General features: G+C 39.1%; 3 protein-coding genes across 4 annotated transcripts; 1 reads left to right on the forward strand and 2 right to left on the reverse strand.

The window, feature by feature from the left end:
- Nucleotides 1-272: 272 nt before the first annotated feature.
- On the reverse strand, nt 273-6,491 carry slx1b (SLX1 homolog B, structure-specific endonuclease subunit). Its single transcript, XM_017470998.3, has 5 exons — nt 6,094-6,491; nt 4,662-4,713; nt 3,645-3,965; nt 823-1,038; nt 273-663 (listed from the first exon to the last, which is right to left on the reverse strand). Exons 1-5 carry the CDS (start codon nt 6,264-6,266, stop codon nt 634-636), a joined length of 792 nt encoding a protein of 263 aa, XP_017326487.1. The 5' UTR covers nt 6,267-6,491; the 3' UTR covers nt 273-633.
- Nucleotides 6,492-7,451: 960 nt separating this feature from the next.
- zgc:112271 (bola-like protein 2) lies at nt 7,452-9,822 on the forward strand. The gene is made up of 3 exons (NM_001201005.1): nt 7,452-7,586; nt 7,714-7,811; nt 9,641-9,822. Exons 1-3 carry the CDS (start codon nt 7,524-7,526, stop codon nt 9,738-9,740), a joined length of 261 nt encoding a protein of 86 aa, NP_001187934.1. The 5' UTR covers nt 7,452-7,523; the 3' UTR covers nt 9,741-9,822.
- A 7,729-nt stretch (nt 9,823-17,551) lies between these two features.
- LOC108267568 (zinc finger protein 358) lies at nt 17,552-26,113 on the reverse strand. Of its 2 annotated transcripts, none has more exons than XM_053681277.1 (4): nt 25,993-26,113; nt 23,802-25,066; nt 20,859-21,218; nt 17,552-18,485 (listed from the first exon to the last, which is right to left on the reverse strand). In XM_053681277.1, exons 2-4 carry the CDS (start codon nt 24,322-24,324, stop codon nt 17,902-17,904), a joined length of 1,467 nt encoding a protein of 488 aa, XP_053537252.1. In that variant the 5' UTR covers nt 24,325-25,066; nt 25,993-26,113; the 3' UTR covers nt 17,552-17,901. The 2 variants fall into 2 exon arrangements, with proteins under 2 accessions (XP_053537252.1, XP_053537253.1); XM_053681278.1 differs by lacking the exon at nt 25,993-26,113 and having other exon boundaries at nt 23,802-24,682; nt 24,871-25,563.
- Nucleotides 26,114-26,123: the final 10 nt, after the last annotated feature.

Below are 26,123 nucleotides of genomic sequence, written 5' to 3' on the forward strand. Positions count from 1 at the left end.
ACCTGGTCTCCTCCAATATGGGGTGGGGTGGGGGGAGGGGCATACCACATGATAGGGGAGGCTTTAGTTACAAAAGGTTGAGAAGCTCTGTGCTAAGTGATTTGGTCATCATATAGGGAATCAAACTTTATTCTCACTGCAGCTAAATACGACTTACTTTTATTTACTTTCTACCAAATGTCCATTGGTAATTGTGAACAAATTCCTGAATCAAAGAAACGTAAGGCACTACATTTAAAAAAAAGCATCTGAAACAGGAAAAATGCCAATGCTGAATATAAATTCATTGCTTTATTGCTTCATAAATATTTTCACAGTACAAAATATGTATATGTCTAAAAAACATTCTCAAGAAAGCTGTTCACATCAAGATTCATTATTTTATGATAAAAACCAAATAAAAGAGCTTATACCCATGTTTTAATAATCATTAAAAAAATGAATGTTCAGTAATTAAAAATAATAATAATAATAATAATAATAATAAATAGTGACATTTTGCATTTTGAATACACATGGATTCAGAACATTAGGTCATGCATTCAGATTGAAATCATGATTGAAGGTCCTTACATTTCAGACAGGCTTCTTTTGTCCATCTATGTTGGAAGTTGAGGTCACTATCGGTTTTGTTCATATCTGCAACTCATCTGCCCAGTGACTCTGTATGAAGAAATGGAGATTTTAGATTTCACATGCTACATCAGGGTCTAACAGATCAAACAATGAAGCAAGTGCAAAAAAACAATAAATAAATAAATTTAAAACAAACAAATAAATAAAAAACAGACAGCAATGCATCTACAGCTGATGGATTTTTACCTGAGAAGAATTTAAAGTAATCTCTTCTAGGTCGCCATAGCAGCCGTTTTTGTGTCGAACCAAATTCCCCCACAGCACTGAGTGATGGCAGCCGGGACACTCGCCCTCAACAGGAAGTAGGTGAGCCGGGTCTGACTTCAAGAAATGTTTTGCCAAACAAATCAGATGGTAGACCATCTTACAGGAGGGATGGAAGCAGGACAGTCTATCTGAAGTCTGAGAGAGAGAGAAAAAAGCTGACTTTTATTATTCATTTTTTTTGGAGTCCTAAAAACAATAGTAAATATCCAGTACAAGTGAATGTGGATCTTGTGAATACAGTGTATCTTTCAACTGGACAGTTCTGCTCAGAAGGTCGGGGATTCAAGGCCCAGCACGGCCAGGCTACCACTGCACAGAAAAGAATGTCACTGCACTGTAATGCATATGTGACAAAGGCTTTATTTTTATTCTACACATACGGACATCTATATTAATATTTTGGATCACTATTTTGCTCTACAAATCAAGTTGTAGCACTGCCACATAATGCCACTTAAAACCTGGTTTGAAACCTATAAAATAGTTTGCATGTTAAATTCCTTAATGTGCTAGATTACCATATTCCATTACCATCATTGGGAAAAAAAAGTATAGGAACAAAAACTTGCATATGCTTTCGTCAGGAAATCCAGATTGTATTAATTTGCAATTTAGAAATGTCCGCAACCCTACACACACCGAACCCTTCCTGGGTTAGTGTTAACTGAGGTAACTAGAGGTAGCTAGATGGAACTGGATTATCTACAATTGCATATGCAATCTGGTATGACTTATTTTTAGGGCAGCAACTAACGATTATTTTGATAATCGATTCATCTATTGATTATTTCTTTGATTAATCGGTTAGTTTGATTAAAAGACCAGTTTTTATATATATATAAAAAAAAAGTTATTTCACGTTCTGCCCAATGTTGTCCTTCAAACATTGTGCAAATTTAAGGCTTAAAAAAAAAGGTATTAAATGTATCTATGTGGGCTATGCTATACATTGTGCAAAAGATTTTTGTCCACAAGCTTTAATGCAGAAGTTAAATCATGATATTAAAAATGCTACAAAAGAAAAATAAAAGCACAAACTAAGTGTTAACTGGTAAGAGGTTGAATGTAACACACTCATTGGAACACAGTAACATGTTACTTTATTCTGTAAATGTATGACACTTATGTACAATTACATGTTATAACCCCATTACAGTTACTACTCTTATAAAAAAAAAAAAAAAAAAAACAAAACAAAACACAATTACGTTTGTTTCTAAATACAGCTAAATATAGCATCAAACATCATATTTGATCAAAATTAACATTTTAGTCAGTGTTATTGCGCTTCCGTTCTATTGCATGCTGTTCTGTCGAGCCACACGTGATATTACGGAGATGCCAGTGATCCTGATTCTTTCTTCTCTCCGGACCTGCCTGATCCATCCTGATGCCCTACCTCTGGATGGAGCTGTCAGCAACTGGAGGCTACAGTCTGGAGATTGCTGAGAATGGTGTCGCTTGAAGTACCATGGAAATGGTTTTGGACCTCAATTCCACATGGACATTCTCGCTGTGGTTGCTGGGACTACGGTTGCTGCTATGGCCTTAGGACTGCAATTACCACATGCAGTGTTGCACTCAGGTCTCTTTTAGTAAACAGTGGACTAGTTCAACAAAACACTTCATATAAAAACCTCCCTTTACTTTCACACCATCCGTTGTTACCCAGATGAGGATGGGTTCCCCTTTGAGTCTGGTTTCTCTCAAGGTTTCTTCCTCTTATCATCTTAGAGAGTTTTTCCTTGCCACCGGCTTGCTCAATAGGGATAAATTCACACACTCAAAATCTATATCCTGTGTCTATATGCTTCTGTAAAGCTGCTTTAAGAGAATGTCCGTTGTTAAACGTGCTACACAAATAAAATTGAATTGAATTGAATTGTTTGATTGATGCGCATGCGTGGAGTCACGCTCATTCATTGAAATTTAATGGAGACTCACTTGCTGTCAGGACAAGCCTTTAAGTAAAATGGAAATACTGGTGTGAATTTCTAACATTTACAGATAAGAATATAAAAAGGTCAAAATGTCATTTCTGTGCTGAAGAACACATGTCTGGAACACATTAAACAGCGCACGCATCTGTCGCAGCATCTGACACGAGAAGCCACGTTAATACACTTACGGGTTTGTTTGATGCGCTTAATATAAAACATTCATGTTTTGGTGGACCTGGATCATGCACTTTTCCCGCAGCAGCTCACTCCGTGACTTTGCTGTTTCTCAGATGTGTTTTATTCATACAAATGCGGTTTTCACCATTGTGAAGTGACGTCACTAACCGGGCTGATCCATAGTGACGTCACAGACCCGACTAATCCATAATGAAATTCGTTGTTTATTTTAATTATCGATTACTTGTTGCAGCCCTACTTATTTTATGATGCTGAATCACTTGTTTGCCAAGTTAGGTAAAAGAATATGGGGTGAAAAATTCTCACTGAAACTTTGGCAGCACCCCAGTAATGCCACCATGTATAATAAAATTTTATGTAGTCCTGGGTACCATACTATTCCGTTATGTGTGGCACCGTGGTCCTAAAAGACAACCTTTTGTTCTAATGTATACGAATTATATGGAGGACACACACCTTTTTTCCTGCTTTCAATAGATCTGAAACAACTAAACAGCTAATTAACAGCCCTTCCTCATTTGAGGACAGGGAATACTCCAGGACCAGCATTGGGAACCTGTGGAGTCCTACATAAGCTGCAGTGTGATCGGGGTGCAAACATACCTGCACAATCCCTCTACACAGTAGACACTGGTCCAGACGGCTCTCCTCTTCCTCCATGTCTTCCTGCTGTTGTTTCTTCTTAGCACGAACACAGCCGAAGGTCAGAGGGATGTGCAGAGGTGGCTGCAGCTGTGGCTCAAACTCCAGTTGGTATTCCTGCCTCAGCCAGCGCACGGTGAGGGGTAGACGACTCCAGGGTGCCACCCGCAGCATGTTGGAGAGCACGCGCCAGTGAAACTGCAAGCTTGATTCTTTACGTGTGCGCCGGGTCACGTGGGAGAGTCGGCGAGAGATGTGCGGGTGCTGCCACGCCCACTCAAACTACAGCAAAGAAAAAGACTTGCTTAATGTTGCTGGGCTGGTGATATTGGACAACAGTTACACAAAAATTATAATTAATGCTTATTTTACTGCTTTCTTCCAGGACTACTGCATGACAGAGTAAGAACCAGATGACCACTAACTTTAGCTAGAGCATCTATAATGAAATTTACAAACAGGAAAGCCCTGCTTAATATACAAGCACTTATAAGAAACCTCCATGCAATAAGGTACAGGTGATAGTATACCGTTTTTGTAACGGTTTTATTTATTCATCATTTCATGCAGCCTAGCAAATGCACACAAACCCAAAATATCCTGAAAAGATTCTCTCTCACAGTGTAACATTAAAGACAAGTAGTGATCACATAGTTTGGGGCCGGATGATTTATTTCTTTATTTCAACTATTTTCTTAATTCATCTAATATTCTACATAGACTTTATAACGTGAATAATGATCAGCTAGCTAATTTGACAAAACTGACAGCATTACAAAACTGATTTATTACAGATGAGAATAAAATTATTAATAAGATTGTGAAGAGATTACTCAGCACCACAAAAATCTCTGCAAATTGAAAAGGATGATGGTTTTAAGAGAGAATACAGGCCTAATATCCCTTGGAAGCCCAATAAAATGAAACATAAAGAGATCACATTTGAGTGCTATATGTGTAATGAAGATGCACACCTACCCTTAGAGCAGCAATATCAGATGGAAAGCCATGGATGATAAGCACCATCTCCCTGCAGTCATTCACAGAACAACAGCTTTTCAGTACACTGAGCCAGGTATCTAATAAACGTATATATATATATATATATATATATATATATATATATATATATATATATCCGTTTATTAGATACCTGGCTTATACCCACATTCATTTGGCATTTTATCAGGTACACCTCCCATACAATTAGCAGCCAAATTACATCTGGTCAGTGGTTCCTTTTCCATTGATGGGTAATGTAGAGGAAGCTGATAAACTGTACGGTGACATCACTGTGCCTCCAGGAGCTTACGCTTATGTGCATACCCATGATCCCCTGCAGCACCCTTATTATTTTAATGTTTACTGCCACTGACTTGTTAGATTAAGCATTTAATGTTAGTAGAGTAATGTGTTTTTTTTTTTGTCTGCACTGGTACGTGTTATACTGGTGATAAGTTTTGTGACTTATCACCAGTATTGTGCACTGTAAGTGTGAGTTTTAGTATTGCCACCTTAGTTACTTTTTAGATGCCTTTAGAGAGTCTATTAAAAAAAAAACAGCCTAGCTCCTTTCTGAGCAGACATTAGCGACTGTCCTGCAATTTATACAGCTTTCCACCTCACATCTCAGTTGTTGGTTATATGAGTTGAGTGAGCAGATTCGGGTGACTCACTACCAGTGTGTAATGCCTGACTGACCTGTTCTTGTACCAACCTATGTTCCCAAACAACCAATCACCGATCACCATTGTTCCCAAACAACCAACCACCGATGACCCTTGTTCCCAAACAACCAATCACCATTGTTCCCAAACAACCAACCACCGATGACCCTTGTTCCCAAACAACCAACCAACGATGACCGTTGTTCTCAAACAATCAATCACCGATCACCATTATTCCCAAACAACCAACCACCGATGACCCTTGTTCCCAAACAACCAATCACCATTGTTCCCAAACAACTAATCACTGATCAACATTATTCCCAAACAACTAATCACTGTTGTTCCTAATAATCAATCACTGATCACCCTTATTCTATAAAATTCTATTTTCTTTTCCGATAAACATCTATTCTGTATGTCTTCAGAAAATCTTCTTCATGTACCATGTTATGATCTTCAAATAATCAAGACGAGTCAGTAAATATGCAAATTAGCCTATGACATCATCTTGAGACTTCTAGTGACATTTTTCTGCATGCAGTAGCTATTGAAACACTTGGGGTCACTGGTTTGCCAAGAATTGTGCAATTTAATTGTTTTTACGCTATTTCTGGTCAAGCTTCTTCCTCGCCGAAGTGTAACTCTATCTTATGCAGATGTACCTGATAACCTGAACACTGAGTGGGTGGATATGATCTTTGTCTTGTCTAAGCATAGCATGGCCGTTAGTTGTTATTTACCACGGTCCTCTTCCGCTGGTCTTCTTCGCTCCACCTTTGTGTCTCCCAGCGTTGTGCTGGCCGATTCTCCGCTCGGGGTTTACGGTAAAGCCGACGTAAATGCGCCCCTTAAATTTGGGGTTGGTACAGTAGAGCATGTACACTCCATAAAAGCTCTCCACCTCCACAACCATTGCAATACAACACTCCGCAACCCTCTCAAGCTGAAAATATCACTGATTTCCACAGCAACACTGTATCATCTTGATAAACTACACTAAAGCACAGCTACCCTAAATACCGAGAATAACGGTGAAGGTGAAACCATTTCAGGAACTGCATATTAATTATATTCATCTCCGAGTCATCACATCATTTGAACCAGTCCTTTAGTTTGAAAACAATCGGTTTTTAGTACTGCTCAGATATCGCCTGACAAATTTTATTTTAAAATTATACTTAGCTTAGAATATAAAATGTATAACTTAACCCAACTAAATAAAAATATTATTAATATATTGTTTTATATATTATTTTACATGTAAAAAAAAAAGAAGACATGTTTATTTGTATTTCAATTCACACTTTTTTTTTTATTTTTTTTTACGTTAGACAACTAAGTAGGAGCCTATAGCTTTTAAAGGACCCCCTGGTCTTCTCAGTGTGGAAACGAAGGGATCTGATTGGCTCCGTCCGAACTCACATACTATGACAGTACGCATTGCATTGCTGTTGAAACAGTACGTAATAATCAGTATGTGTGTGTATTATCCCGGACTATATCCGTCGTGTTAGCATTGTCACGTGACCTATCGACGTCATCACAAATACAAAAATCTTAAACGAGTTAACAGTTTATTCGGGTATTGTTAAACAAGTCCTGTTTAACCATGGTTTAATACTTAAAAAGAGACGACGCTGTCTTCTGCGGGTTTTTTTTTGTTGTTGTTGTTGTTGTCGTCGTCCGCATCAGTCCCGTTGCATCATGGGATTGTTTGACTCAAGTAGTGTGTGTGCATCACTTGCATAATACAAAATCTCGCCGGAAGCCGTACGACATCCGGGTATTTCTCGCATACTGAGAATTCGGCCATACTCCTCTGGCGTACTGCTTTACACCTACTATGTAGTAGGTAAGTATGCGGTTTCGGACGCAGCCATTGGCTATGAGAAGTTGAGTAGGCGGACTCCCTGTGTTCCCAATCACAAATAGCGCTTAACAATGCTGCACTACATCCAGCGTAGAAAGTGTTCGCTAATACCCTATATAGTGCACTTGCATAGATATCGAGAAGTTGTTTAGGATGCGGACTACGCTTGTCTTCGACAGTTTCACACTCTCCTGCGTTTGTCCTGCCCCCTTTTACCCAACCGGTAGTGAAGCAGAAATTTTGCTATAGTCACTGTATTCCTTCTGTGTGCTTTAATTTCAGTCAGTATTTTAAGGAGAAATGGCAGTTACTACGGATCACATTCGGGAAAAACTGAGTGCAGAAATTGGTGCAATACACGTGGTATGTTGTGATTAGTCCAGCTGATAGATTCTGATCCCCAAGACACCTCCTAAAATCCTTATCATTACATCAGTGATGTAGCACTGCAGATTTGCTGTGTATTTACAAATCCTGGGTTCTGTTTCAGGAAGTAGAAGACACATCTTCCAGCAGATGTGCTCTAAGTTTTAAGGTGCTTGTGGTGTCTCCTCAGTTTGAAGGGAAGCCACTGTTGCAGAGACACAGGTAAACCATTCATACTGTCGGGAACTTTAATATTTACACATGGTTTTCGTCTATATATTAATGGGAGAAGCAGGATGAACTGTCACAAAGCTTTGAGTGTATACACGAGGCGTTTAAAAAATAGTGGAGATGTATTCATTTTTTAATTTAATGTTTTATCTTGACAGAGATGTAACGCTTCTTAAATTAATCAAATAAAAACAGCAAGTGCATGGCTTTAATGACATTTTATTTGTGAACAATATCCATTATCACAAAGCACCTTTACAGAAATCCAGATGTCGATGTATGTCCATGATTATGGGGAGGGGAGTTGGGGGCTCTGAGAGGAACCAAACTCAAAAGGGAACCTCTTCTGGGTGACTATAGGGATTCTACACCAATCAGCCATAACATTAAAACCACTGACGAGTGAAGTGAATAACTTAGTTTATCTCATTAAAGAGGCACTTGTCAGCAAGTGAACAGTCAGTTCTCAGAGTTGAGGTGTTGGAAACAGGAAAAATGGGCAAGCATAAAGATGTGAGCGATTTTGACAAGGGCCAAATTGTGATGGGTAGACGACTGGGTCAGAGCATCTCCAAAACAGCAGGTCTTAGGGGGTGTTCCCGCTATGCAGCGGTTAGTACCTAACAAAAGTGGTCCAAGGAAGGACAACAGTGAACAAGCGACAAGGTCACGGGCACCCAAGGCTTGTTGAAGGTCAAGACCACAGATGATTTACTGTTCAGCAGAAGAGTTAAAGTCCCACAGAAGAGCTGAAAAAGTTAATGTTCAGCAGAATATAATTAAACTCTCTCTCTCTCTGTATGTATGTATGTATGTATGTGTGTGTGTGTCTGTCTCTCTGTCTGTGTATGTATGTGTGTATGTCCGGAAACGAATCACTCTCTAAGACGACTTGTTCCCGAGTCATAGTAAAGATTCATTCAGAATGAACGAATCATTTGTGAACGAAACCTCACTACTGCTGGCTGTGATAGAAAGGTGTCAGAACACACAATGCATCTCAGTTTGATGTGTATGGGGCTGTGTAGCCACAGATCAGTCAGAGTGCCCATGCTGACCCCTGTCCACTGCCGAAAGCACCTACAATGGGTACGTGAGCTTCAGAACTGGACCATGGAACAATGGAAAGAAGCTGGCCCGGTCTGATGAATCACGCTTTCTCTTACATCATGTGGACAGCTGGGTGCTTGTGCATCGCTTACCTGGCACAAGGATGCATTATGGAATGAAGGCAGCAGAGGCAGTGTGATGCTCTGGGAAATGTTCGGCTGGGAAACCTTGGGTCATAGCGTTCATGTGGATGTTACTTTGACACGGTCCACCTACCTAAACATTGTTGCAGACCAAGTACACCCCTTCATGGCAACACTGTTTCCAGTTATGGCTGATCGGTGTAGATCATTACTGCTTCACAATTAGAAAGTCAAACAATACTAAAAGGATGTTCAGTCTGATTATTTATTATGATTACAGCTTCAGTTCTTATGTACAAGTCTACAGGCTCTAGGCGAGAGCTACTAAAGCAGGTGTGAGACTTAAACTGTTTTTGAGAAGTGCAAATCTCAGGGTATCCATGCGGGACCCCCTACAGCCGCAGGAAGCGAGTCACAAAAACATAATATTCCACTAGCCATTCAGTTTCCCAGCTCATTAATAACAGATTAGACAATAGCATAATGATGTAAAGGGCTAAAAGCCTGGTCAGGGATCTGTAAGTGCTCATTAATTTGGAACAAAATTATCCTGACTGGATGTACATGTTGTTATTTATGGAAAATGAATAGATTCCCATGCATGTGTTTTTGTGTATTTTTTTCCAGAATGGTGAACACTTGCCTTGCTACTGAACTGAAGGAGATACATGCCTTTGAGCAGAAGACCTTAACGCCAGAGCAGTGGGAAAAGCAGAAACAGCAGTGACGTAGACACATACACTGTATTTCCCATACTAATGTTTTGACCTTCATTTTCAATGAAAAAATAAATGGCAAAAAAAACAAAACAAAATGGCTTCATTGGAACACACACTCCATTTTTTCATCAATATGAGCTACAACGCAATATTAGTGACAAGAAATAAATGTTTCATTTGTGGCCAACAAATGAGGATAGAACAGATGTGGTGGTGTGACGTTTATTTTCACTATTATTATTTATATCCTCTATTATTTTCATAGAGGCACTATACTGTCCATTTACCATTTGTGGTATATTTAAATTGTAACTTTTAATTAATTACTTAATCTTCTGTAACCACTTGATCCTGGTGGATCTGGAGCCTATCCCAAGACCCTGTTTGGGATGCCAGTCCTTTGAAGAGCATCACACACACTCATTCCAACACTTATTCACACTTGGGGGCAGTTTAGACTCACCAGTAAACCTACTGGTTAAACCACCAGTAAAGCTCAGGATGAAACTGGGGAACCTGGAGCTGTAAGGTGGCAATTCTATGCTATGGTTTAAGTAATAAAATGAGAAACAACCAAATGGAGCAGAATCATCATTACATCATAACATACAGAAGTATACAGGGTGTCCCAAAAGTCTCCATAAATAGGGGACTATGTTTGCCAGCACCATGTCTGTTTGATCCGAAACACTTCCAGTCTTTTTGAATTTGTTAGTAAGTTTGGCAACAACGTCCTACTTCCTGTTAAAATGGTTTCAATATGTTCTTCTTTTGTATGAAAAAATATGAACCATTTTGCTAAAAACAGATTTCCCCTATTTATGGAGACTTTTGGGACACCCTGTGTATGTATCCCAGTTTCATTTTTCTGAACATTTCTGCTGAACTACACATTTCTGCTGGACATTTCTGCTGGACATTTCTGCTGAACTAAACATTTCTGCTGAACATTTCTGCTGAACTAAACATTTCTGCTGGACATTTCTGCTGAACTACACATTTCTGTGTATGTATGTGTATATGTATGTACAGTGCCTTCCACTAATATTGATACCCTTGGTAAATATGAGCAAAGAAGGCTATGAAAAATTGTCTTTATTGTTTAACCTTTTGATCTTTTGTTCACAAAAATACTCTGCTCTCATGGATATCAAACAATTGCAAATATAGGTGTGCAACAATTATTGGCAACACTATGAATTCATATGAGAAAAATATATTTGAAGTATATTATGTACTTCTTTTTTTTTTTTTAGTACACCTGGGTGACAAGGAACAGGTAATTGTTGAGCCATGACTTCTTGTTTCACAGGGGTATACATATGTGGTAACAAATAGGCCAAATTCCCTTAGTCATTCATAACAATGGGTAAGACCAAGGAATATAGCTGCGATGTGCAGCAAAAGGTTGTTGAGCTTCACAACATGGGAAATGGCTGTAAGAAAATAGCACAAGCATTGAAAATGCCCATTTCCACCATCAGGACAATATTCACTATTAACACACATTCAGCATTTAATTCTTAATGAGCAAACTCCTGCTGGGTGTCTTTCACTGACAAGATAAAACGATGCAATGAAGGGTTTGCTTTTAGGTGTGACACATTGCCCTCATGTCAAAAATGAAATGCAGTGTATTGCATTAAATTTTTTATGAGGACAGTGTGTTTCCACCTAAGTGTTATTGCTTTTCAATCTGGCACAGAATCATCCTCATCATCATACTCTGGTGCATGCATAAACACATTTAAAAGCACTTCTATGGAAACCACAATGCATATGCCTCATTAGTTGCCTTGTGAGGTACTTCTGTTTAGGCTGAAATGCAGAAAGTAGCCAGATCCATCGCATGGCATCTTAAAATGTTAAGGTACACAATGGACCTGTATAACCAAAATTGTTTTCAAGATGGCAGCATGTCCAGATGCCCTTGCACTCCCCATAACGATGCTATTTTCCATTAGTTACTCAGGCAGCAGCTGCCACAGCAGCTAACACAAAGAATCATAAATGGGAAGTCGCAAAACAATAATTCAATGTACAGTACTTGTACAATCACAAAAGTTACACTCCTTTCCATTAGAACATAACAAATCTGATGTTTGATTTGAAGGATGAAGGATTTTTGCAAGAGTCATTTTTACCGAACAGGTATAACCAAATCTTTTAAGCTTTCATACACATGCTCATTTTGAACCAGTGTCTAAACAGATTTCACTGGGGGAGTATCACAATGAGTCAAATGTCTCTTAATGAACACACAGTATGAGAGAAAAGGATCGTGGGGACATTTACAGAAAGTGTATATGCAAGACCGCATGTCAACCGATAACACTTTAATGAGTCATGAGCTCTGTTCATGTGGAAAATCACATCTAGTGGGTGAAGGACAAGATATAGATGAACTGTTCACCCCCCACCTCTCTCTATCTGTATATGCGTGTGTGGTGTGTGTGTCCAGCTGTCACCCCTTCTTTACAAATGATACTATGCAAATAAGCCGTGTAACCATTTAACCATTAATGTCTCTTGAGGTAAACAGACTATATACAAAAAAATCGTATTTACCAAAAATCTCTCTCTCTCTCTCTCTCTCTCTCTCTCTCTCTCTCTATATATATATATATATATATATATATATATATATATATATATATATATATATATATATATTCGGCATTTTGGAAAGAATCTCTTCATATTTGCTTAATGTTCATCTTGCCCTCGAGCTTGATCATTAAAAAGACATAAAAGCATGGTGGTGAGCAGCAGAATACTTATCATTTATAATCCATTAACACAACGCTCAGCACTGGTGCCTCATCCACGCATTGCACATTGTTACTAACAAACCGTCAATCTTAGCACACACACACACACACACACACACACACACACACACACACACACACACACACACACCCCTGTGTTTGCCAGCATTTATGAATGATGTTTTAATCATTATAGTAGCTCAGTTCTTGACCTTGATATGTTGTTATGCTGATCTCACAGCTAAGGTACATCTGAAAATAAATAGATAAAGAGTAAATCAAGATCGATCTGTTCATTTCAAAGAACTTTATTACAGTATGATCATCCATCCATCCATTTTCTATACCACTTATCCTACAGGGTTGGGGGAACCTGGAGACTCTCAGGGAGCATCGGGCCCAAGGCGGGGTACACCCTGGACAGGGTGCCAATCCATCGCAGGGCACAATAACATATACATCCATTCATACACTACAGACACTTTGGACATGCTAGTCAGCCTACTTCCAGTACCATTCAGTGGAGGAAACTGAAGAATCCGAAGGTGTGAGGTTAACGTGCTAACTGCTAAGCCACCGTGCACCCCACAGTATGATCATTTGAATCAATTATCAATTGTATATTTAAATATTATCAATTTACAGTACTTGTAAGGTAGTTTCTAAAATATTACTTAATTAAGGTCTCGTAGTTTCCTGTCTATCACTGATGGATAGCTTATATCTGAGTTTTTTTTAGAAACTTTAGGCAGCTAATAAGATCTGATTAAACAAAATAAGTCATGCGTTTGTTATGACTTTTGTGACCTTTTATGAACATCAGTATAATGCTGATATATATATATATATATATATATATATATATATATATATATATATATATATATATATATATATATATATATATGTAAGTGCTGAATATATTAAAAATTACTTTCTAGATTTCTTCATAAATATGGATCAGCAATTAACAGAGACATTTAGCTGCAGTTATTACTGCACAAGGGGGTCACGTTAGATACTGAAAGCAAAGTTTCACATACTTATGTAATACTGGATCATTTTCCTCAATAAATAAATGACCAAGTACAATATTTTTGTCTCATTTGTTTAACTGAGTTCTCTTTATCTACTTTTAGGACTTTTGATGTTGTTTTAGTTCATGTTTATGTAGAAATATAGAACATTCTAAAGGGTTCACAAACTTTCCAGCACCTGTCTCTAACCCTATAATGTCCTTTAGCTTGTCCCTCTGGGGAAACCCTTAAATGATCTATGTCAAACGCTACACAGACAGTTCGAAGTAAAACTCTTTACATGTCAAAAGAACCTTTGAAGCACCATTTTAAAGAGTGATAGTTCCTATGGCTGTCACATATACTATGACACTCTTATGTGGTAGTTCATGATGTGCTATATTGCATCATTCATTCCTGAATTATTCATGAATTTCACACAGTAGAAACTCAGAGATGTTGATAAGTGCTGTGTGAAGAACAAGTGTGCACAGATGTGTGTGTGTGTGTGTGTGTGTGTGTGTGTGTGTGTGTGTGTGTTGAGGGTGTCATTTGCTATAAAATGCTCAAACTCAGTACCTGCTGTTCTTGTGTGTCTTTCTCAGCAGGGGTAATTTTCTCACTTTAATGCTACACAGAATATATACAGTACTGTGCAAAAGCTTATGCACATGCAAAGAAATGCTGTAGAGCAAAAATGCCTTCAAAAATAATAAAATGAAAGGTTTTAACATTAACAAAAAAAACCCAAAAAATATAAGGAGCAGTTAACAGTAATAAATGAAAGATAAGTCAGTATTTGGAGTGACAAGCCATTGCTTGTAAGAAATTTGTAGTCCCAGGTAGAATTAGTGTAGTTTTATAAGGAAATGAGCTGTAAGTTTTATTAAGCATCTTCTTATTTTTGCAGCAAAACCCAGCAGCCTTCATTATATTTTCTGTCCGAAAAGTGAATATGCTGCTTTCTTTACTGACATACATACATAGCTCGAAAACTAATGTTTGGGAATCTAAAATGTTTTCATACTGACTCGATAATGTAGAAATCATAAAATAAACATCTATAACAAAGTTTGTACTGAAAAAAGCAAGCCTAAGACTTTTGCACAGTACTATATATAAATATACAATTTCTAAAAATGTACATCTTTAAAAATAAAACAATAATGCGGAATGCATCTACTTTAAAGTGCACTAATATAAAGAGTGTACTCGGGTGTGACGCCATCACATACTACTAATAGACTTAAACATTATGTGGAATTAAACATGAAATAAAGCTTTTCTTCAGTTTTATTCAAAACAACCAGGGCAGAACCTGCATGATGCAAAATAAATTTCGCATTCTGATCGATTTTAAATACTTGAACTTTTATTTTGAACATGACCCCAGTTTTCAACTAAACACTATCTAAGAGATCTCTTCACAGTTCCTTATAATTAACAGCTTAGACATGAGAAGGCATTTCCTCTGATGAGACACTGCTTTTGGCCACAGCTGGGGTGGGGCACCACAAGAGCATCAGCACATGCAAGATTACTAGTTTAGCATCTAGTTATTAACCACTGATGTTTATCTTATTACACTTCAGTCATTTCAAATAGCAGATAATGAGTCCCTGGCAGACAAACAGTTTTAGACAGTACGTTAATTTAGCTGAGTGACTGACTGACTGTCTTAAAACCTACTACACTTTTGGTTTTCACATTTACTGAATTTATTTAGAAAAAACATTAATTGTAAATGAGTGTTCAGACACTGTATTTGTTTAACTGCTTTCCAGAATGTCACTTTACCACGCGAGAGTAATCCAGCATCTCCATTGGTTAACCAACACATTTATATAGGTTTACATATTTAAGTCTGGCACCAACAAAATGCACACAATCACAAAACATGAGTCGTGATTCGGTACGCTAATGACACCAACATGATTTGAAAAAAATCATACATGAAATGACATTATTCTTACATAAAACCTGCAACTCTATGAGGCTGATGTTTAAATGAAAAAAACAACCAGTAAGGCACATGTTACAATTTGAGTAATTATGGATATTTCGATAAATATAACAAAATGTCATTTAAATGTACTATTTTTTTTTTTTTTTTAAATAAACCTCAAACATTTTCACATTTCCTTAATTCATGAAAAACCTCAATTGCTGTTTATTGTACGTTGTTTCAATTGGGATACAAACCTGTAAAGTAAGTTACACTGTGATTATTTATAGGTCTACATCAAAAAGGCACAGGTTTGTCCTCAATGGATAAATGATTTCCTGGAAAGGAACATGTGGTCAATGTTAACTTCAGTCATATCTAAACTATAGGCTGACTGATGACGTCACTGGAGCATTTGATATATGCTGTGCATATTTTATATAATGCAAAAAGCTTTTAAATGCTACTAGCACTTTGCTAAAATTCAAAACAAACGCATTTAAATCAGCTTAGCTGCATTCCTTTGTTATGTGAAGCAAAAATTTTATATAGACTTATGAGACACATGACTACGAGTATGAGAATGCGCCAATTATTGGTTATACACATTACTGTGATATTTAACACAATGTAATCATTTCAAATTAATGTGCCATCTTAACATTTTTTGACACTATTTGTGTCAAGATAGCGGCACAAGGACGGCTGTCTCCTAAAATTATCCTATTACCTTGAAACAGCAGCGTTGCATTGCGGCATTCTATGTGTCCTGGTGAAAGCAACCTCTTAAATCTGTTTAGTTAACTTGGTAGTTCGATATACACTATATGGCCAAAAGATTTTGGACACCGGACCATTACACCCATATAGTATGTAGCGCTTCCCCAAACTGTTACCACAAAGTTGGAAACACACAATTGCATAGGATGTCTTTGCATGCTGTTACATTACAATTTCCCTTGACTGGAACTAAGAGGCCTAAACATGCTCCAGCATAGCAATGCTCCTGTGCACAAAGTGAGCTCCATGAAGACATATTCTGCCAAAGTTGGAGTGGAAGAACTCAAGTTTCCTGCACCTTGACCCCACTGAACACCTTTGAGATTAACTGGAACGCTGACTGCACCCCAGACCTCCTCACCCAACATTGCTGCCCAACCTCAGTAACGCTCTTGTGGCTCTATGGACAAATCCCTACAACCATGTTCCAAAATCTATGGGAAAGCATTCCCAGAAGAGTGGAGGTTAACAGCAAAGAGGCAACTTTGGAATTCAATGCCCAGAAAATGACTGCACATGATGCTAGAAGTGATGATGAATGAGAACACTGAAACATGTGCTGTGTGTCTAATATGTGCTGTCAGTGGACGGTGAGCAAAATTCCGTCAGTGCATCTGATATAACCTTTGATATATGAATCCAGCTGTGGAAAACCCAAAATATCTTCTTAGTCAAGAAACATTTTCAGAGTGGCTTTCAGAATTTATTGAACAAAGCTCCATTAAAAAAAAAAAGAGGAAGAGGAAAAAGACTTACTGTGGCGGGGTGGGGGGGTTGGGGGGGCAAACTGAAAGCTTGCAAATGTGTATGCTTAAATGATTAAAATTTCAGAATTCCAGGAGACTTCTATTGAATTATATGCACATTTTCCAAACACGTCACAATTGAACTATTTGCTGTTATTACTAGATACGGTTTTACATAACCGACATAAGGCATGGATGGAAAATAGTGACAATGGCCTTTTTACGCTGGGTTTTCCTCAGGTGTTTTTGCAAAGTGTCCCTACAAAACCCAGTTGTTATTTCCAGCGATTTTCTTCTATTTTGTTCTGTTCTCATTCCTCATGCAAAACAAAGGAGTTTCCTAGTCTGTTTCCAAGAGCACAGACGAACATGAACAGTCATATAATCACTAAACACTGCAATGTTAGTGGTGTGGGTTCAGTTATATAGGACAAAACGTCCAATGTAAAACTGTTGGAAAAACAATTCAGTCAGCAAACCTTATAAGAGCAATAAATTGATTTAAAACACATACATGTTGTACAATATGAAGAGTGCATTCATGTGATTTCCCAAAACAGCAGTCTTTAACCCACGCATTTATTAATACCACTCAATATGGAAAGACTCACACAAATGCCATTACATCCTACAGATCCCACAGCTACACTGGAACAAACACTTGTTTTAACTCTTCACAAAAAAGCCCTCACAATTTTCCAGTTTTAATATTCAAATGTCTTTCATCGACTCATTAGTGCGAAAGCACAATGTAAAAAAAGTGAAATTTTGAATAAATGTTTTTAAAAAATCCTGTTTATATACTGTCGTCGAGGTAATGGTTTAAAATGATCAAGCTGCTGATTTGAGGTTATACCGGCCAGCCCTAAATCACACAACTACATGATAACTCCACAAACAATCCATCTTCTTCAAACGCAATTCAAAACCATATGTCTATCTGTTGTGTGGGATTTCTGGTGGAAGCGCAGACCACCGCAGTTCCGGAAACGTTTCCCACACTGCCCGCACACATACGGCTTTTCACCCGTGTGGATACGGAAGTGGCGTGTAAGCGCCCCTGAGTGCCGGAACCGTACCCCACACACAGAACAAGAGTATGGACGTTCTCCGGTGTGTATGCGCAAATGTGTCTTTAAGTTTTCCATACGGTTGAAGTCCCGACCACATTCGTTGCAGTGATATGGGCTACACCCTGGAGGAAACAGCTGTTGTTTGACGGGTCTCCCCGCACTTCCTGCTTTCGCCGGGTTAACTGCCCTCGCTCTGTGCCGGTGACTATGATGTCTGCGCAGATCACTTGCCCGACTAAACGAATGGCCGCAGATTTTACACTGGTGAATCCGGGTGGGGACACTTGTCCTCATCTGGACATCGTCGTTTTGAGGAGCAGGATGCACAAGGTGAGTTCTGGCTACTGATTGGTAGAGAGCATCGAAAGAGGCTGAAAAGCCGGGATTACCACCAACAGGTGCGGAGATCATGTCTGGAGCATCTGAAAATGAGAAAGCACAATTTTGGCTGGCTTATCATATTATGTCATATATCGTATCATACAATATTATAACCTCAGTAGCCTCTTTATTCTGAAAACACAAACAGGGCTGAAGAATACACACTGTCCAGTGCAGTGAGAGAATGTACCAACTTGAACACTGGTGAAACTAGAAAACGGACACTCTTTTGAGAACAACAATTGACATATTCTGGCCAGAGAAGAGAGATTTTCAGTTAAGATGAGGAAATTGCTAAAATGACATTATATGAATTCACAATCTAATAGAAAATGTTTATTGCAGTTTAACCCTCTTACCCCTAAGTTCCCACAGTATTATGTCCCATAACCCTATATTCCCCAGAGAAACAGCACGCCAACCCTGAGTTCCTGGGCCAAAATCAACATTTTAATTTGAACATTTTTAGGCCTTGAAACAACTTATAAGAATGTATTTGTGTGATATTACTTTGAAAATGAAGCAGTTCACTGTTTTTACTACACTTAGAGCACAATTCTTAACTAGAGAAATTACGAAAAAATGCTCGCTAAAATCCTTATACTCATTTAGAAGTACCATACGAGCATCAGCGTGGTCAATGCCTTTATAAATAATAAATAAATAAATGCATTTTAGCGCCAAAGGTCAAGTTTCTGGTGATAATCAGACCAGCAGGTAGTGTTTTCACGAGTGCACAGAAATGGTCCTGTTATGACTCCAGACCCCTGCAGTGTCGGTCGCACTGGTTGATGCTGAAGATGAAGACGGATCAGGGTCTGAATCAGGAGTTTGCGTCTCTATCAGTTTCGGTTTCGGTTTCAACATCGCCTGAACTTTTCACTGCTGTCACTATCTAGAATCCTCGCTCTCGCCTGTGTAACTGTGTAAGTTTTCTTTTTTTTCCCACTGTTTTAGATGTACCTGTGTTCACTGTAGGTGTAACTTTTTAGCTGGAACACGATTAGCTTTCCGCTTTGGCATTTTTAGTTCACTTCTACTATTACACCAATATTCACGCTTGGATCAGCTTCATCGTAATGCCGGCGTAATAACGTCGTGACGTCATTACGTCATCAACCTTCCGGGTTAAAAAATAATAATTAAATAAGTAAGGAATAATAGCAGAGTAATGACGGTACTCCGGCCTTACGGGCATAACGTTTACACTGTAAATCCTCTATATCGGCCTTACGGGGATTTGGCATAGACGACCAAGCCAGTATATAGTCCTTAGGGGAATAGATCAAAGACGGGCAAGCCGGTTTTTCGGCCATACGGGGTAAGAGGGTTAACATGGTTTGTAGGCTGCTACTTAATTCAACACTTTTGAATACCTGCATAACTCATTTTCAGCTTCTCCCATACTATGATTTAAACCTGAATCGGCAACTACTTTAGAAAGGTAAAGTGGTTAGCCAAGCTATGTTACAGTATAAAAATGCCACCAAGACAGAGAAATGTGGCTCCAACCAACCAACAAGAAATATAAGCATTTCTCTTTCCTACTATCTCAATAAAATCTTTACAAGCTACTTGGAGCAATCCTTTCACCTTGCTATAAGAACTGTAGTTAAACTGACCTAGTAGACAACTAACTAATGTTCTGTTCCCAAAACTACTGCTCTGATGATATAAACCTGAGGGAAAGTTGTCCAAGATGCAGAAGTGATGCTGCCGTCAGTTCCGCCTCTTCGTGTGTCACTACCAGCCAACTGCTGTGGTCAGTGCATAGGTTTCATTTTCAGAGAGTGAATTTACCAAACTTATCTCCCCTGAACCGCAACCCCCAAGGTTTGGGTAACTATCTTTGAGCAAGATCTGTAATAACACCTATCACCTACATGTCCTAATGACATATTTATCTTGCAGGTTTTGCAATAATTCACACATCTACACCCCAATACCATGGTAATTTCATGAGGTCAAAAGTGTGAACACACACAGTAGGTATTAATAGCAGGGTTTTTCCACTGCTCAGTAGAACTGATGAAGCTGGCCAGATGAGTGGCAATAACAGCAAAGTTGTGAGGTTATCGTTTTAAAATATTTTCCTTAATTAAAGACCCCTGAAGGTACGTTCATATAGTCTACTATCATTACAATTACATTTTACTATTAGCATTACATTCGATGAAATCATATCTTCAAAAACGCTTGTTCACTGTTATTCACTGAACATAATATTATAGTAACTGTTCACTTCTATTGTTCTAAATGTTCTAGAGCTGCTACTGATCAGTGGTGTGGTGATATAAATAACAATAAAAGCTCTTTAATACACAGCAGACCAAACAAAAGCAGTGTGGAATGACCAGGGGTTCCCTAAGGCAAGGAAACCCTGAATGATTCTGGGCTAGATGACGACTTCTTACCAAGACTACGGCTGGGTCCAGCATTTGCATTCTCATTCTGATCACATTGTGCTGCCTCTGGGTCAGGCCTCCAGTCCTCCAACAGTTTAGACTGCACCAGAGAAAGTCTGTCTGGCTCAAACTCTTCGTCATGCTCCGAGTTAAAGCTGCAGCTTGGCCTAATGTCATCGTCATCGTCATCTGGATTATTCTCATCATCACCATCATCTTCTCCAGAAGCATCATCCAGCTGGGGTTCTAGGTTCTCCTCTTTCTTGCAGACTGGCTGCTCAACAGACGGTGGAGTCTGGTCACCATGAATATCTTGGGTGTGCTGTGCCATCTGTTGATTCTCTGGAATAAGAGATTCATGTGGTGGACCTGTAAAGGCAACATGATGATGGGCTTGATTATTAATGAACTCATTATAGCATTACAGACAATCAATATACTGTGCAATGCATTATAACATGACAGAAAAGGACAGTTCAGACCTTACATGTTCATACATTCAAAATCAGTTATAAACAGTAAACATGAGGTTTCGCACAGCAAACTAAAACTAAAGGCAAAACATGCCTACAATCCTCTGGATCTGCATTTTATCTGAGGCTCTGAGTTAGGGCTAGCTAGCTGGATGCTCTCACTAATCACAGTAGGGATGAGTGATGCTAACCTTGTCTCTCACTTGAGTTGATAACATTACTTTACCATACAGCTTGAGGTAATGTTAGACATTCCCATTACCCTTGAAAGTTAACAATAACATAACATTACAGCTATTCACCATGATGTAATACAGAGAGTGAGTTAATGTTACTCACATTTAGCAAGTGTTTTGGACAAGGCAAGCTGTAGTAATTAGCATTAGGAGGATGGGTTAGAGCCGTGTTTCTTCATGTATTTGGTGAATGTTAATGCTGGGTAACAGGTGCAGACAGTCAGTGGCTAACGGAACTTAGCTAACTCAGTAATGCCGAGGCCAAAAGTTCTTCACAAGGTTAACGTGATAAAAAAGAGGATGGGGTTACAGTAGGTTGTAATGCTTTCTACTATCTCTGTAATGTTGTTTAAATTAATTAGATTGTGCAAAATAATTGGCGCTGAGTTGCTAAAGGCTGGAAAATAAATATTCACAAGTCAGCTAGATTTTCCTGGTGAGTCTACAGCACCATTTTGTTCATTAGGAGAGAGGAGGTCACATTTCACAAAATTATACAATTTGGGATTCTGTAACGCAATTCCTCAGTTAAAGCCCAAAGGCATTTGTTCATATTTTGCAGCTAACAAATAACCAATACTCTTTTTGATCTTTTACAACTTTTCAATTGAAAGGGAGTGGGACAAGTGGGAGCGGTAAGAAGATGCATCAATACCAATTCTTACATAAGTCAAATTTTAATGACTTTAATAAATGTCACCTGAATTTCATGCAATTGTTTGTGTATTTTGTGAGCATTTTAGTAGAATTTTAGCATACAAACAAATTTGTCAAATGTGTTATTTTTTTAACCCATCTTTGTGTGGAAATGTAATAACACAAAATGTGTTATCCTTAACTAGACACGAAGGTGTGTTAAAAAATTAACACATGATGTGCTATTTTTAACACATCTGTTTTAAGAGTGTTAGGATGGGACATTTCTCCTACAGGGGAACTGATAAAGGTGAACCGTTCTTTAGTTCTCACTAGCGCTTAATAATCGTGTGTTGAATCAGTATCACTAACGTTTCAACATTTGAAGTAACACATGCACATATTCTGTATTACAAGAGCATTCCTCAAATGTCATTCTTCAAAAAAAGTCAGTAAGACTTGCTGTAAAAAAGTTGAGCGAAACAGACGGTTGCAACAGTGATGAACAGCCTACTGCAGAACGTGATTTTAGAATTAATGCTATCTATTTCGCTGTTATTATCTGCCAGAGGAGTAAAAATGAAGAGCGTGGGGTCGAAACATAATACTCTGATGTTCAATAAAAGGAGTGTTGTGCCCTGTTATTGTATTATAAATCAGACCCTAGCTCCATATAGCGCTTAAATAAACACTCAAAGTTAGTCTGTATGTTTTTAACAGACAAATGGCAGATGTACCGCTTCTCTCATACAAAAATTTTGCCGCACCACATTTGGAGTAGTGCTGCTCTTAGGGATGGGCGATATCTTATCGTTTGCGATATACCAATAGAAATTCTCCCCACAATAAGAATTAGTCTTCCCGCGATAATAACGATAAAGCCTAGTTGATGACATATTTCTGTGCGACGGCCTGCGACCCGTTCGCAGCTCACGTGCAGAGCGAAAACAAGTACGGCGGAAGGCTGACGTGAAGCTGAGGAGGAGTTTATCGCTAAACGAGGAGCTACGTCTACAATCTGGAACTGGTTTGGGTTACAGAAAATCAGTTTTATTTTTAGATCAATGTTTGTGTTTCTGAGGCTATTACTTGTAACGAAAAAACAGTGGTGCACGGTACTATATTTATACTGTCACTGATATCGTTATCACAATAAATACCAGAAAATATTGTGAAATAGTTTTAAGTCCATATCACCCATCCCTAGGTGCCACCCCTGTCCTAATACTGAAAGGATGTATGGGAAAAACCTACAACACAAGCAATGATGGTTTAAATCAGGGGTGTCCAAAGTTATCCGGAAAGCACCGGTGTGGGTTCAGGTTTTCATTCCAACCAAGCAGGCGCCACCTGTTTAATCAGTTGTTCTTGGCTTTCAATAGACTCAGGAGTGGCTTCTGCTTGATTGGAATGAAATCCTGCATCCACACCGGCCCTTTTGAACTTTGGACACCCGCGATTTAAATGAACACAAGCAAGATATTATTCATTTGAGGTCAGAATTGGGGTGGAAAGGCCTTGTCTAAGGATTGTAGCTACCACCCCGTGCTACCCGTGTGGCCACACCCCTTTGTATCTATTGGCTGATTGATTGATCGATCGATTACCTGACTTCTGATCACGGCACTGCAACGCACTGGATGCTGAGCCCAAGTCACGTGACCGAACGCTTCCATCCTCACGGATTTCACAGAAAGACTCGTCCTGTGGCTCGGAGCCGCTGTCATATCGGCACATTTTATGCGTTTCCTGAGCGGCTGGGCTATCTGCTTCCCCCTTGGAGCGGCTCTCACACTTGGTCTGGCTTTCGTGCCGCTGAGAGAAATCGCTTTGCGGCGGATCATCATCGGCTGTAGCCGGGCTCTGGCTCTTTCTGCTCTTCCTCACGGTGTCCAGCTCGTGCTCGGCGGACTGCAGCCGCGTCTTGAGGAACGAGTTCTCCCTCAGCGTCTCCTGCATCTGATCACGCACATCGCCCAGTGCCTGGCCCACTAACTTACTGACCTCCACCACCGCGATCTCCACCGCCACCTCGAAGGCTCGGTGGATGGTGGCAGCGAGCTCGTCCTGGAAAGAAAGCGACACCTCGCCGCTCACAGCCAGCGCCGACGAGGAGCGACGCGTCTGCATCGTCCAGCCTTCTCCAGCTACACTAACCCACCAGAGTGTGTCCGATACACTGCGACTCAACACTGCTGCCTCGATAGAAGTTCCCTTAGTGCTACTGATGCCTTGTTCCGGGATGAAATGCCATGGACAACCAGACAGCTCTCATCCCATCAGTGTAAATAGCGTGAAGTCGGTCAGACACGACGGGAAGTACACCGAGGAGAGATGCGTTTCAAAATAAAAGTCCAGCATGCGTTGAGATAATACAGAAACAAAACAGGCCAACGAGTTCTATAGACTCATCTGAGAAAACTCTTTATTCAGTAACCGCTTTATCCATCAGGGTCATGGTGGATCTGTAGCCGATAAAAGCAGGACACTGGGACACGAAAGGCAAAACATGTACCTAGTTAGTGCTTCTACATGTGGTGTTACCATGATTATAGACATGACGTTGTGTGGCAAAAAGTGAGGAGTACCAAGGGCATGCTTACATCATTATGTAGAGAACAAGCCTGCATATATTTGCAGAATGTCTGATTTGTTCATTAATGCAAAATTACATACTGTATTCGAGTTAGAACTGCCCAATAGTTCCTACTACAGGGCCTCCAGAACAATGGGGGTGAGTTGGCATCCAAGGTGTTCCCGCGTTGTCTCAAGTTTGGATACGACCCCGCGTAGAATAAGTGGTAAGGAAGATGGATGCTTGTGAGAATAATACTGCCACTACCAACAGTGCTTACATACACCAACCAGGGACCTTCATTCAATAAAACATGTATGAATGTGTTAAACATACAGCTTTATATTATACACATTACATTTTCACTCTTTAGGGCAATGCTTTTATGCAAAGCAATTTATATTTAGACAGGATACAACTGAGCAGTTGAGGGATTAAGGTGCAACAATGTCAGCTTGGTGATGCTGGGATTTGAACTCATGATCTTCTTTAAGCACTGCCCAGTGTGTGAAAGAAATATAATTTTCTTTTGATGCAGGATTGTTGAATGCTCACAGCACCTATAGGCTATGTGTTCTTACAATGACACCAGATCCAGCCAGAGCAAAGGGGTGTTCCTGTCCGTGACCGCAGCCTGGCAAACTTGCTTAGTGGGAACTGGCCAAGCTTTTTGCATATAGAAACAGTCAAACGCCGGGAAGAATGCTGCAGAGGGAAATGCAAATTCACTAAGCATGAAGAAAATGCATAACCGCTGAACATGGACGGGTGAAGTTATTCAGTGTGGTCTTAAACGTTCTGTTAGATCAAATTGACCAAGATTGGATTAAACACCAAACATCTCAGATTGTGTCATTGCATGAAATTGGAGTGAATCCTCAAAAATCATGCAACCCTTTATGAATTTTTTTTGTGTGTGTGTTTTTAATACATTGGACTATTGGTCAGAAGGTTGTGAGTTCAAATCCCAGTGCTGCCACTGTTTGGGCCCTTAAGCAATCCTCAACTGCTCAGTTGTATAAAGATAAGATAAATGTAAGTCACTCTGGATAAGTGTATCTGCCAAATATAAATATATATAAATATATATCATTATTATTAAGCTCCTATAAAAGCCAGTTTGAACATGCTATACTTTATGATTTGGGATTACATTACACAGTTACTCTATTAAAAATGGTGTGAATTGAACATTTTATTTTAATACTACAAAACAACCAAACCTGTTCACGTCCTTTACAGTCCGTTTTCTTTTTATATTCATTATGCAGGAAAGGTGAAATTACTTCTAATTAGCCGCTGGTAAAGGATTAAACCTGACCAGACTGGATTATTTTCCAAATTCGCCTTTCCG

The sequence above is a fragment of the Ictalurus punctatus genome, chromosome 7 (assembly GCF_001660625.3).
Source record: "Ictalurus punctatus breed USDA103 chromosome 7, Coco_2.0, whole genome shotgun sequence".
Lineage (NCBI taxonomy): Eukaryota > Metazoa > Chordata > Actinopteri > Siluriformes > Ictaluridae > Ictalurus > Ictalurus punctatus.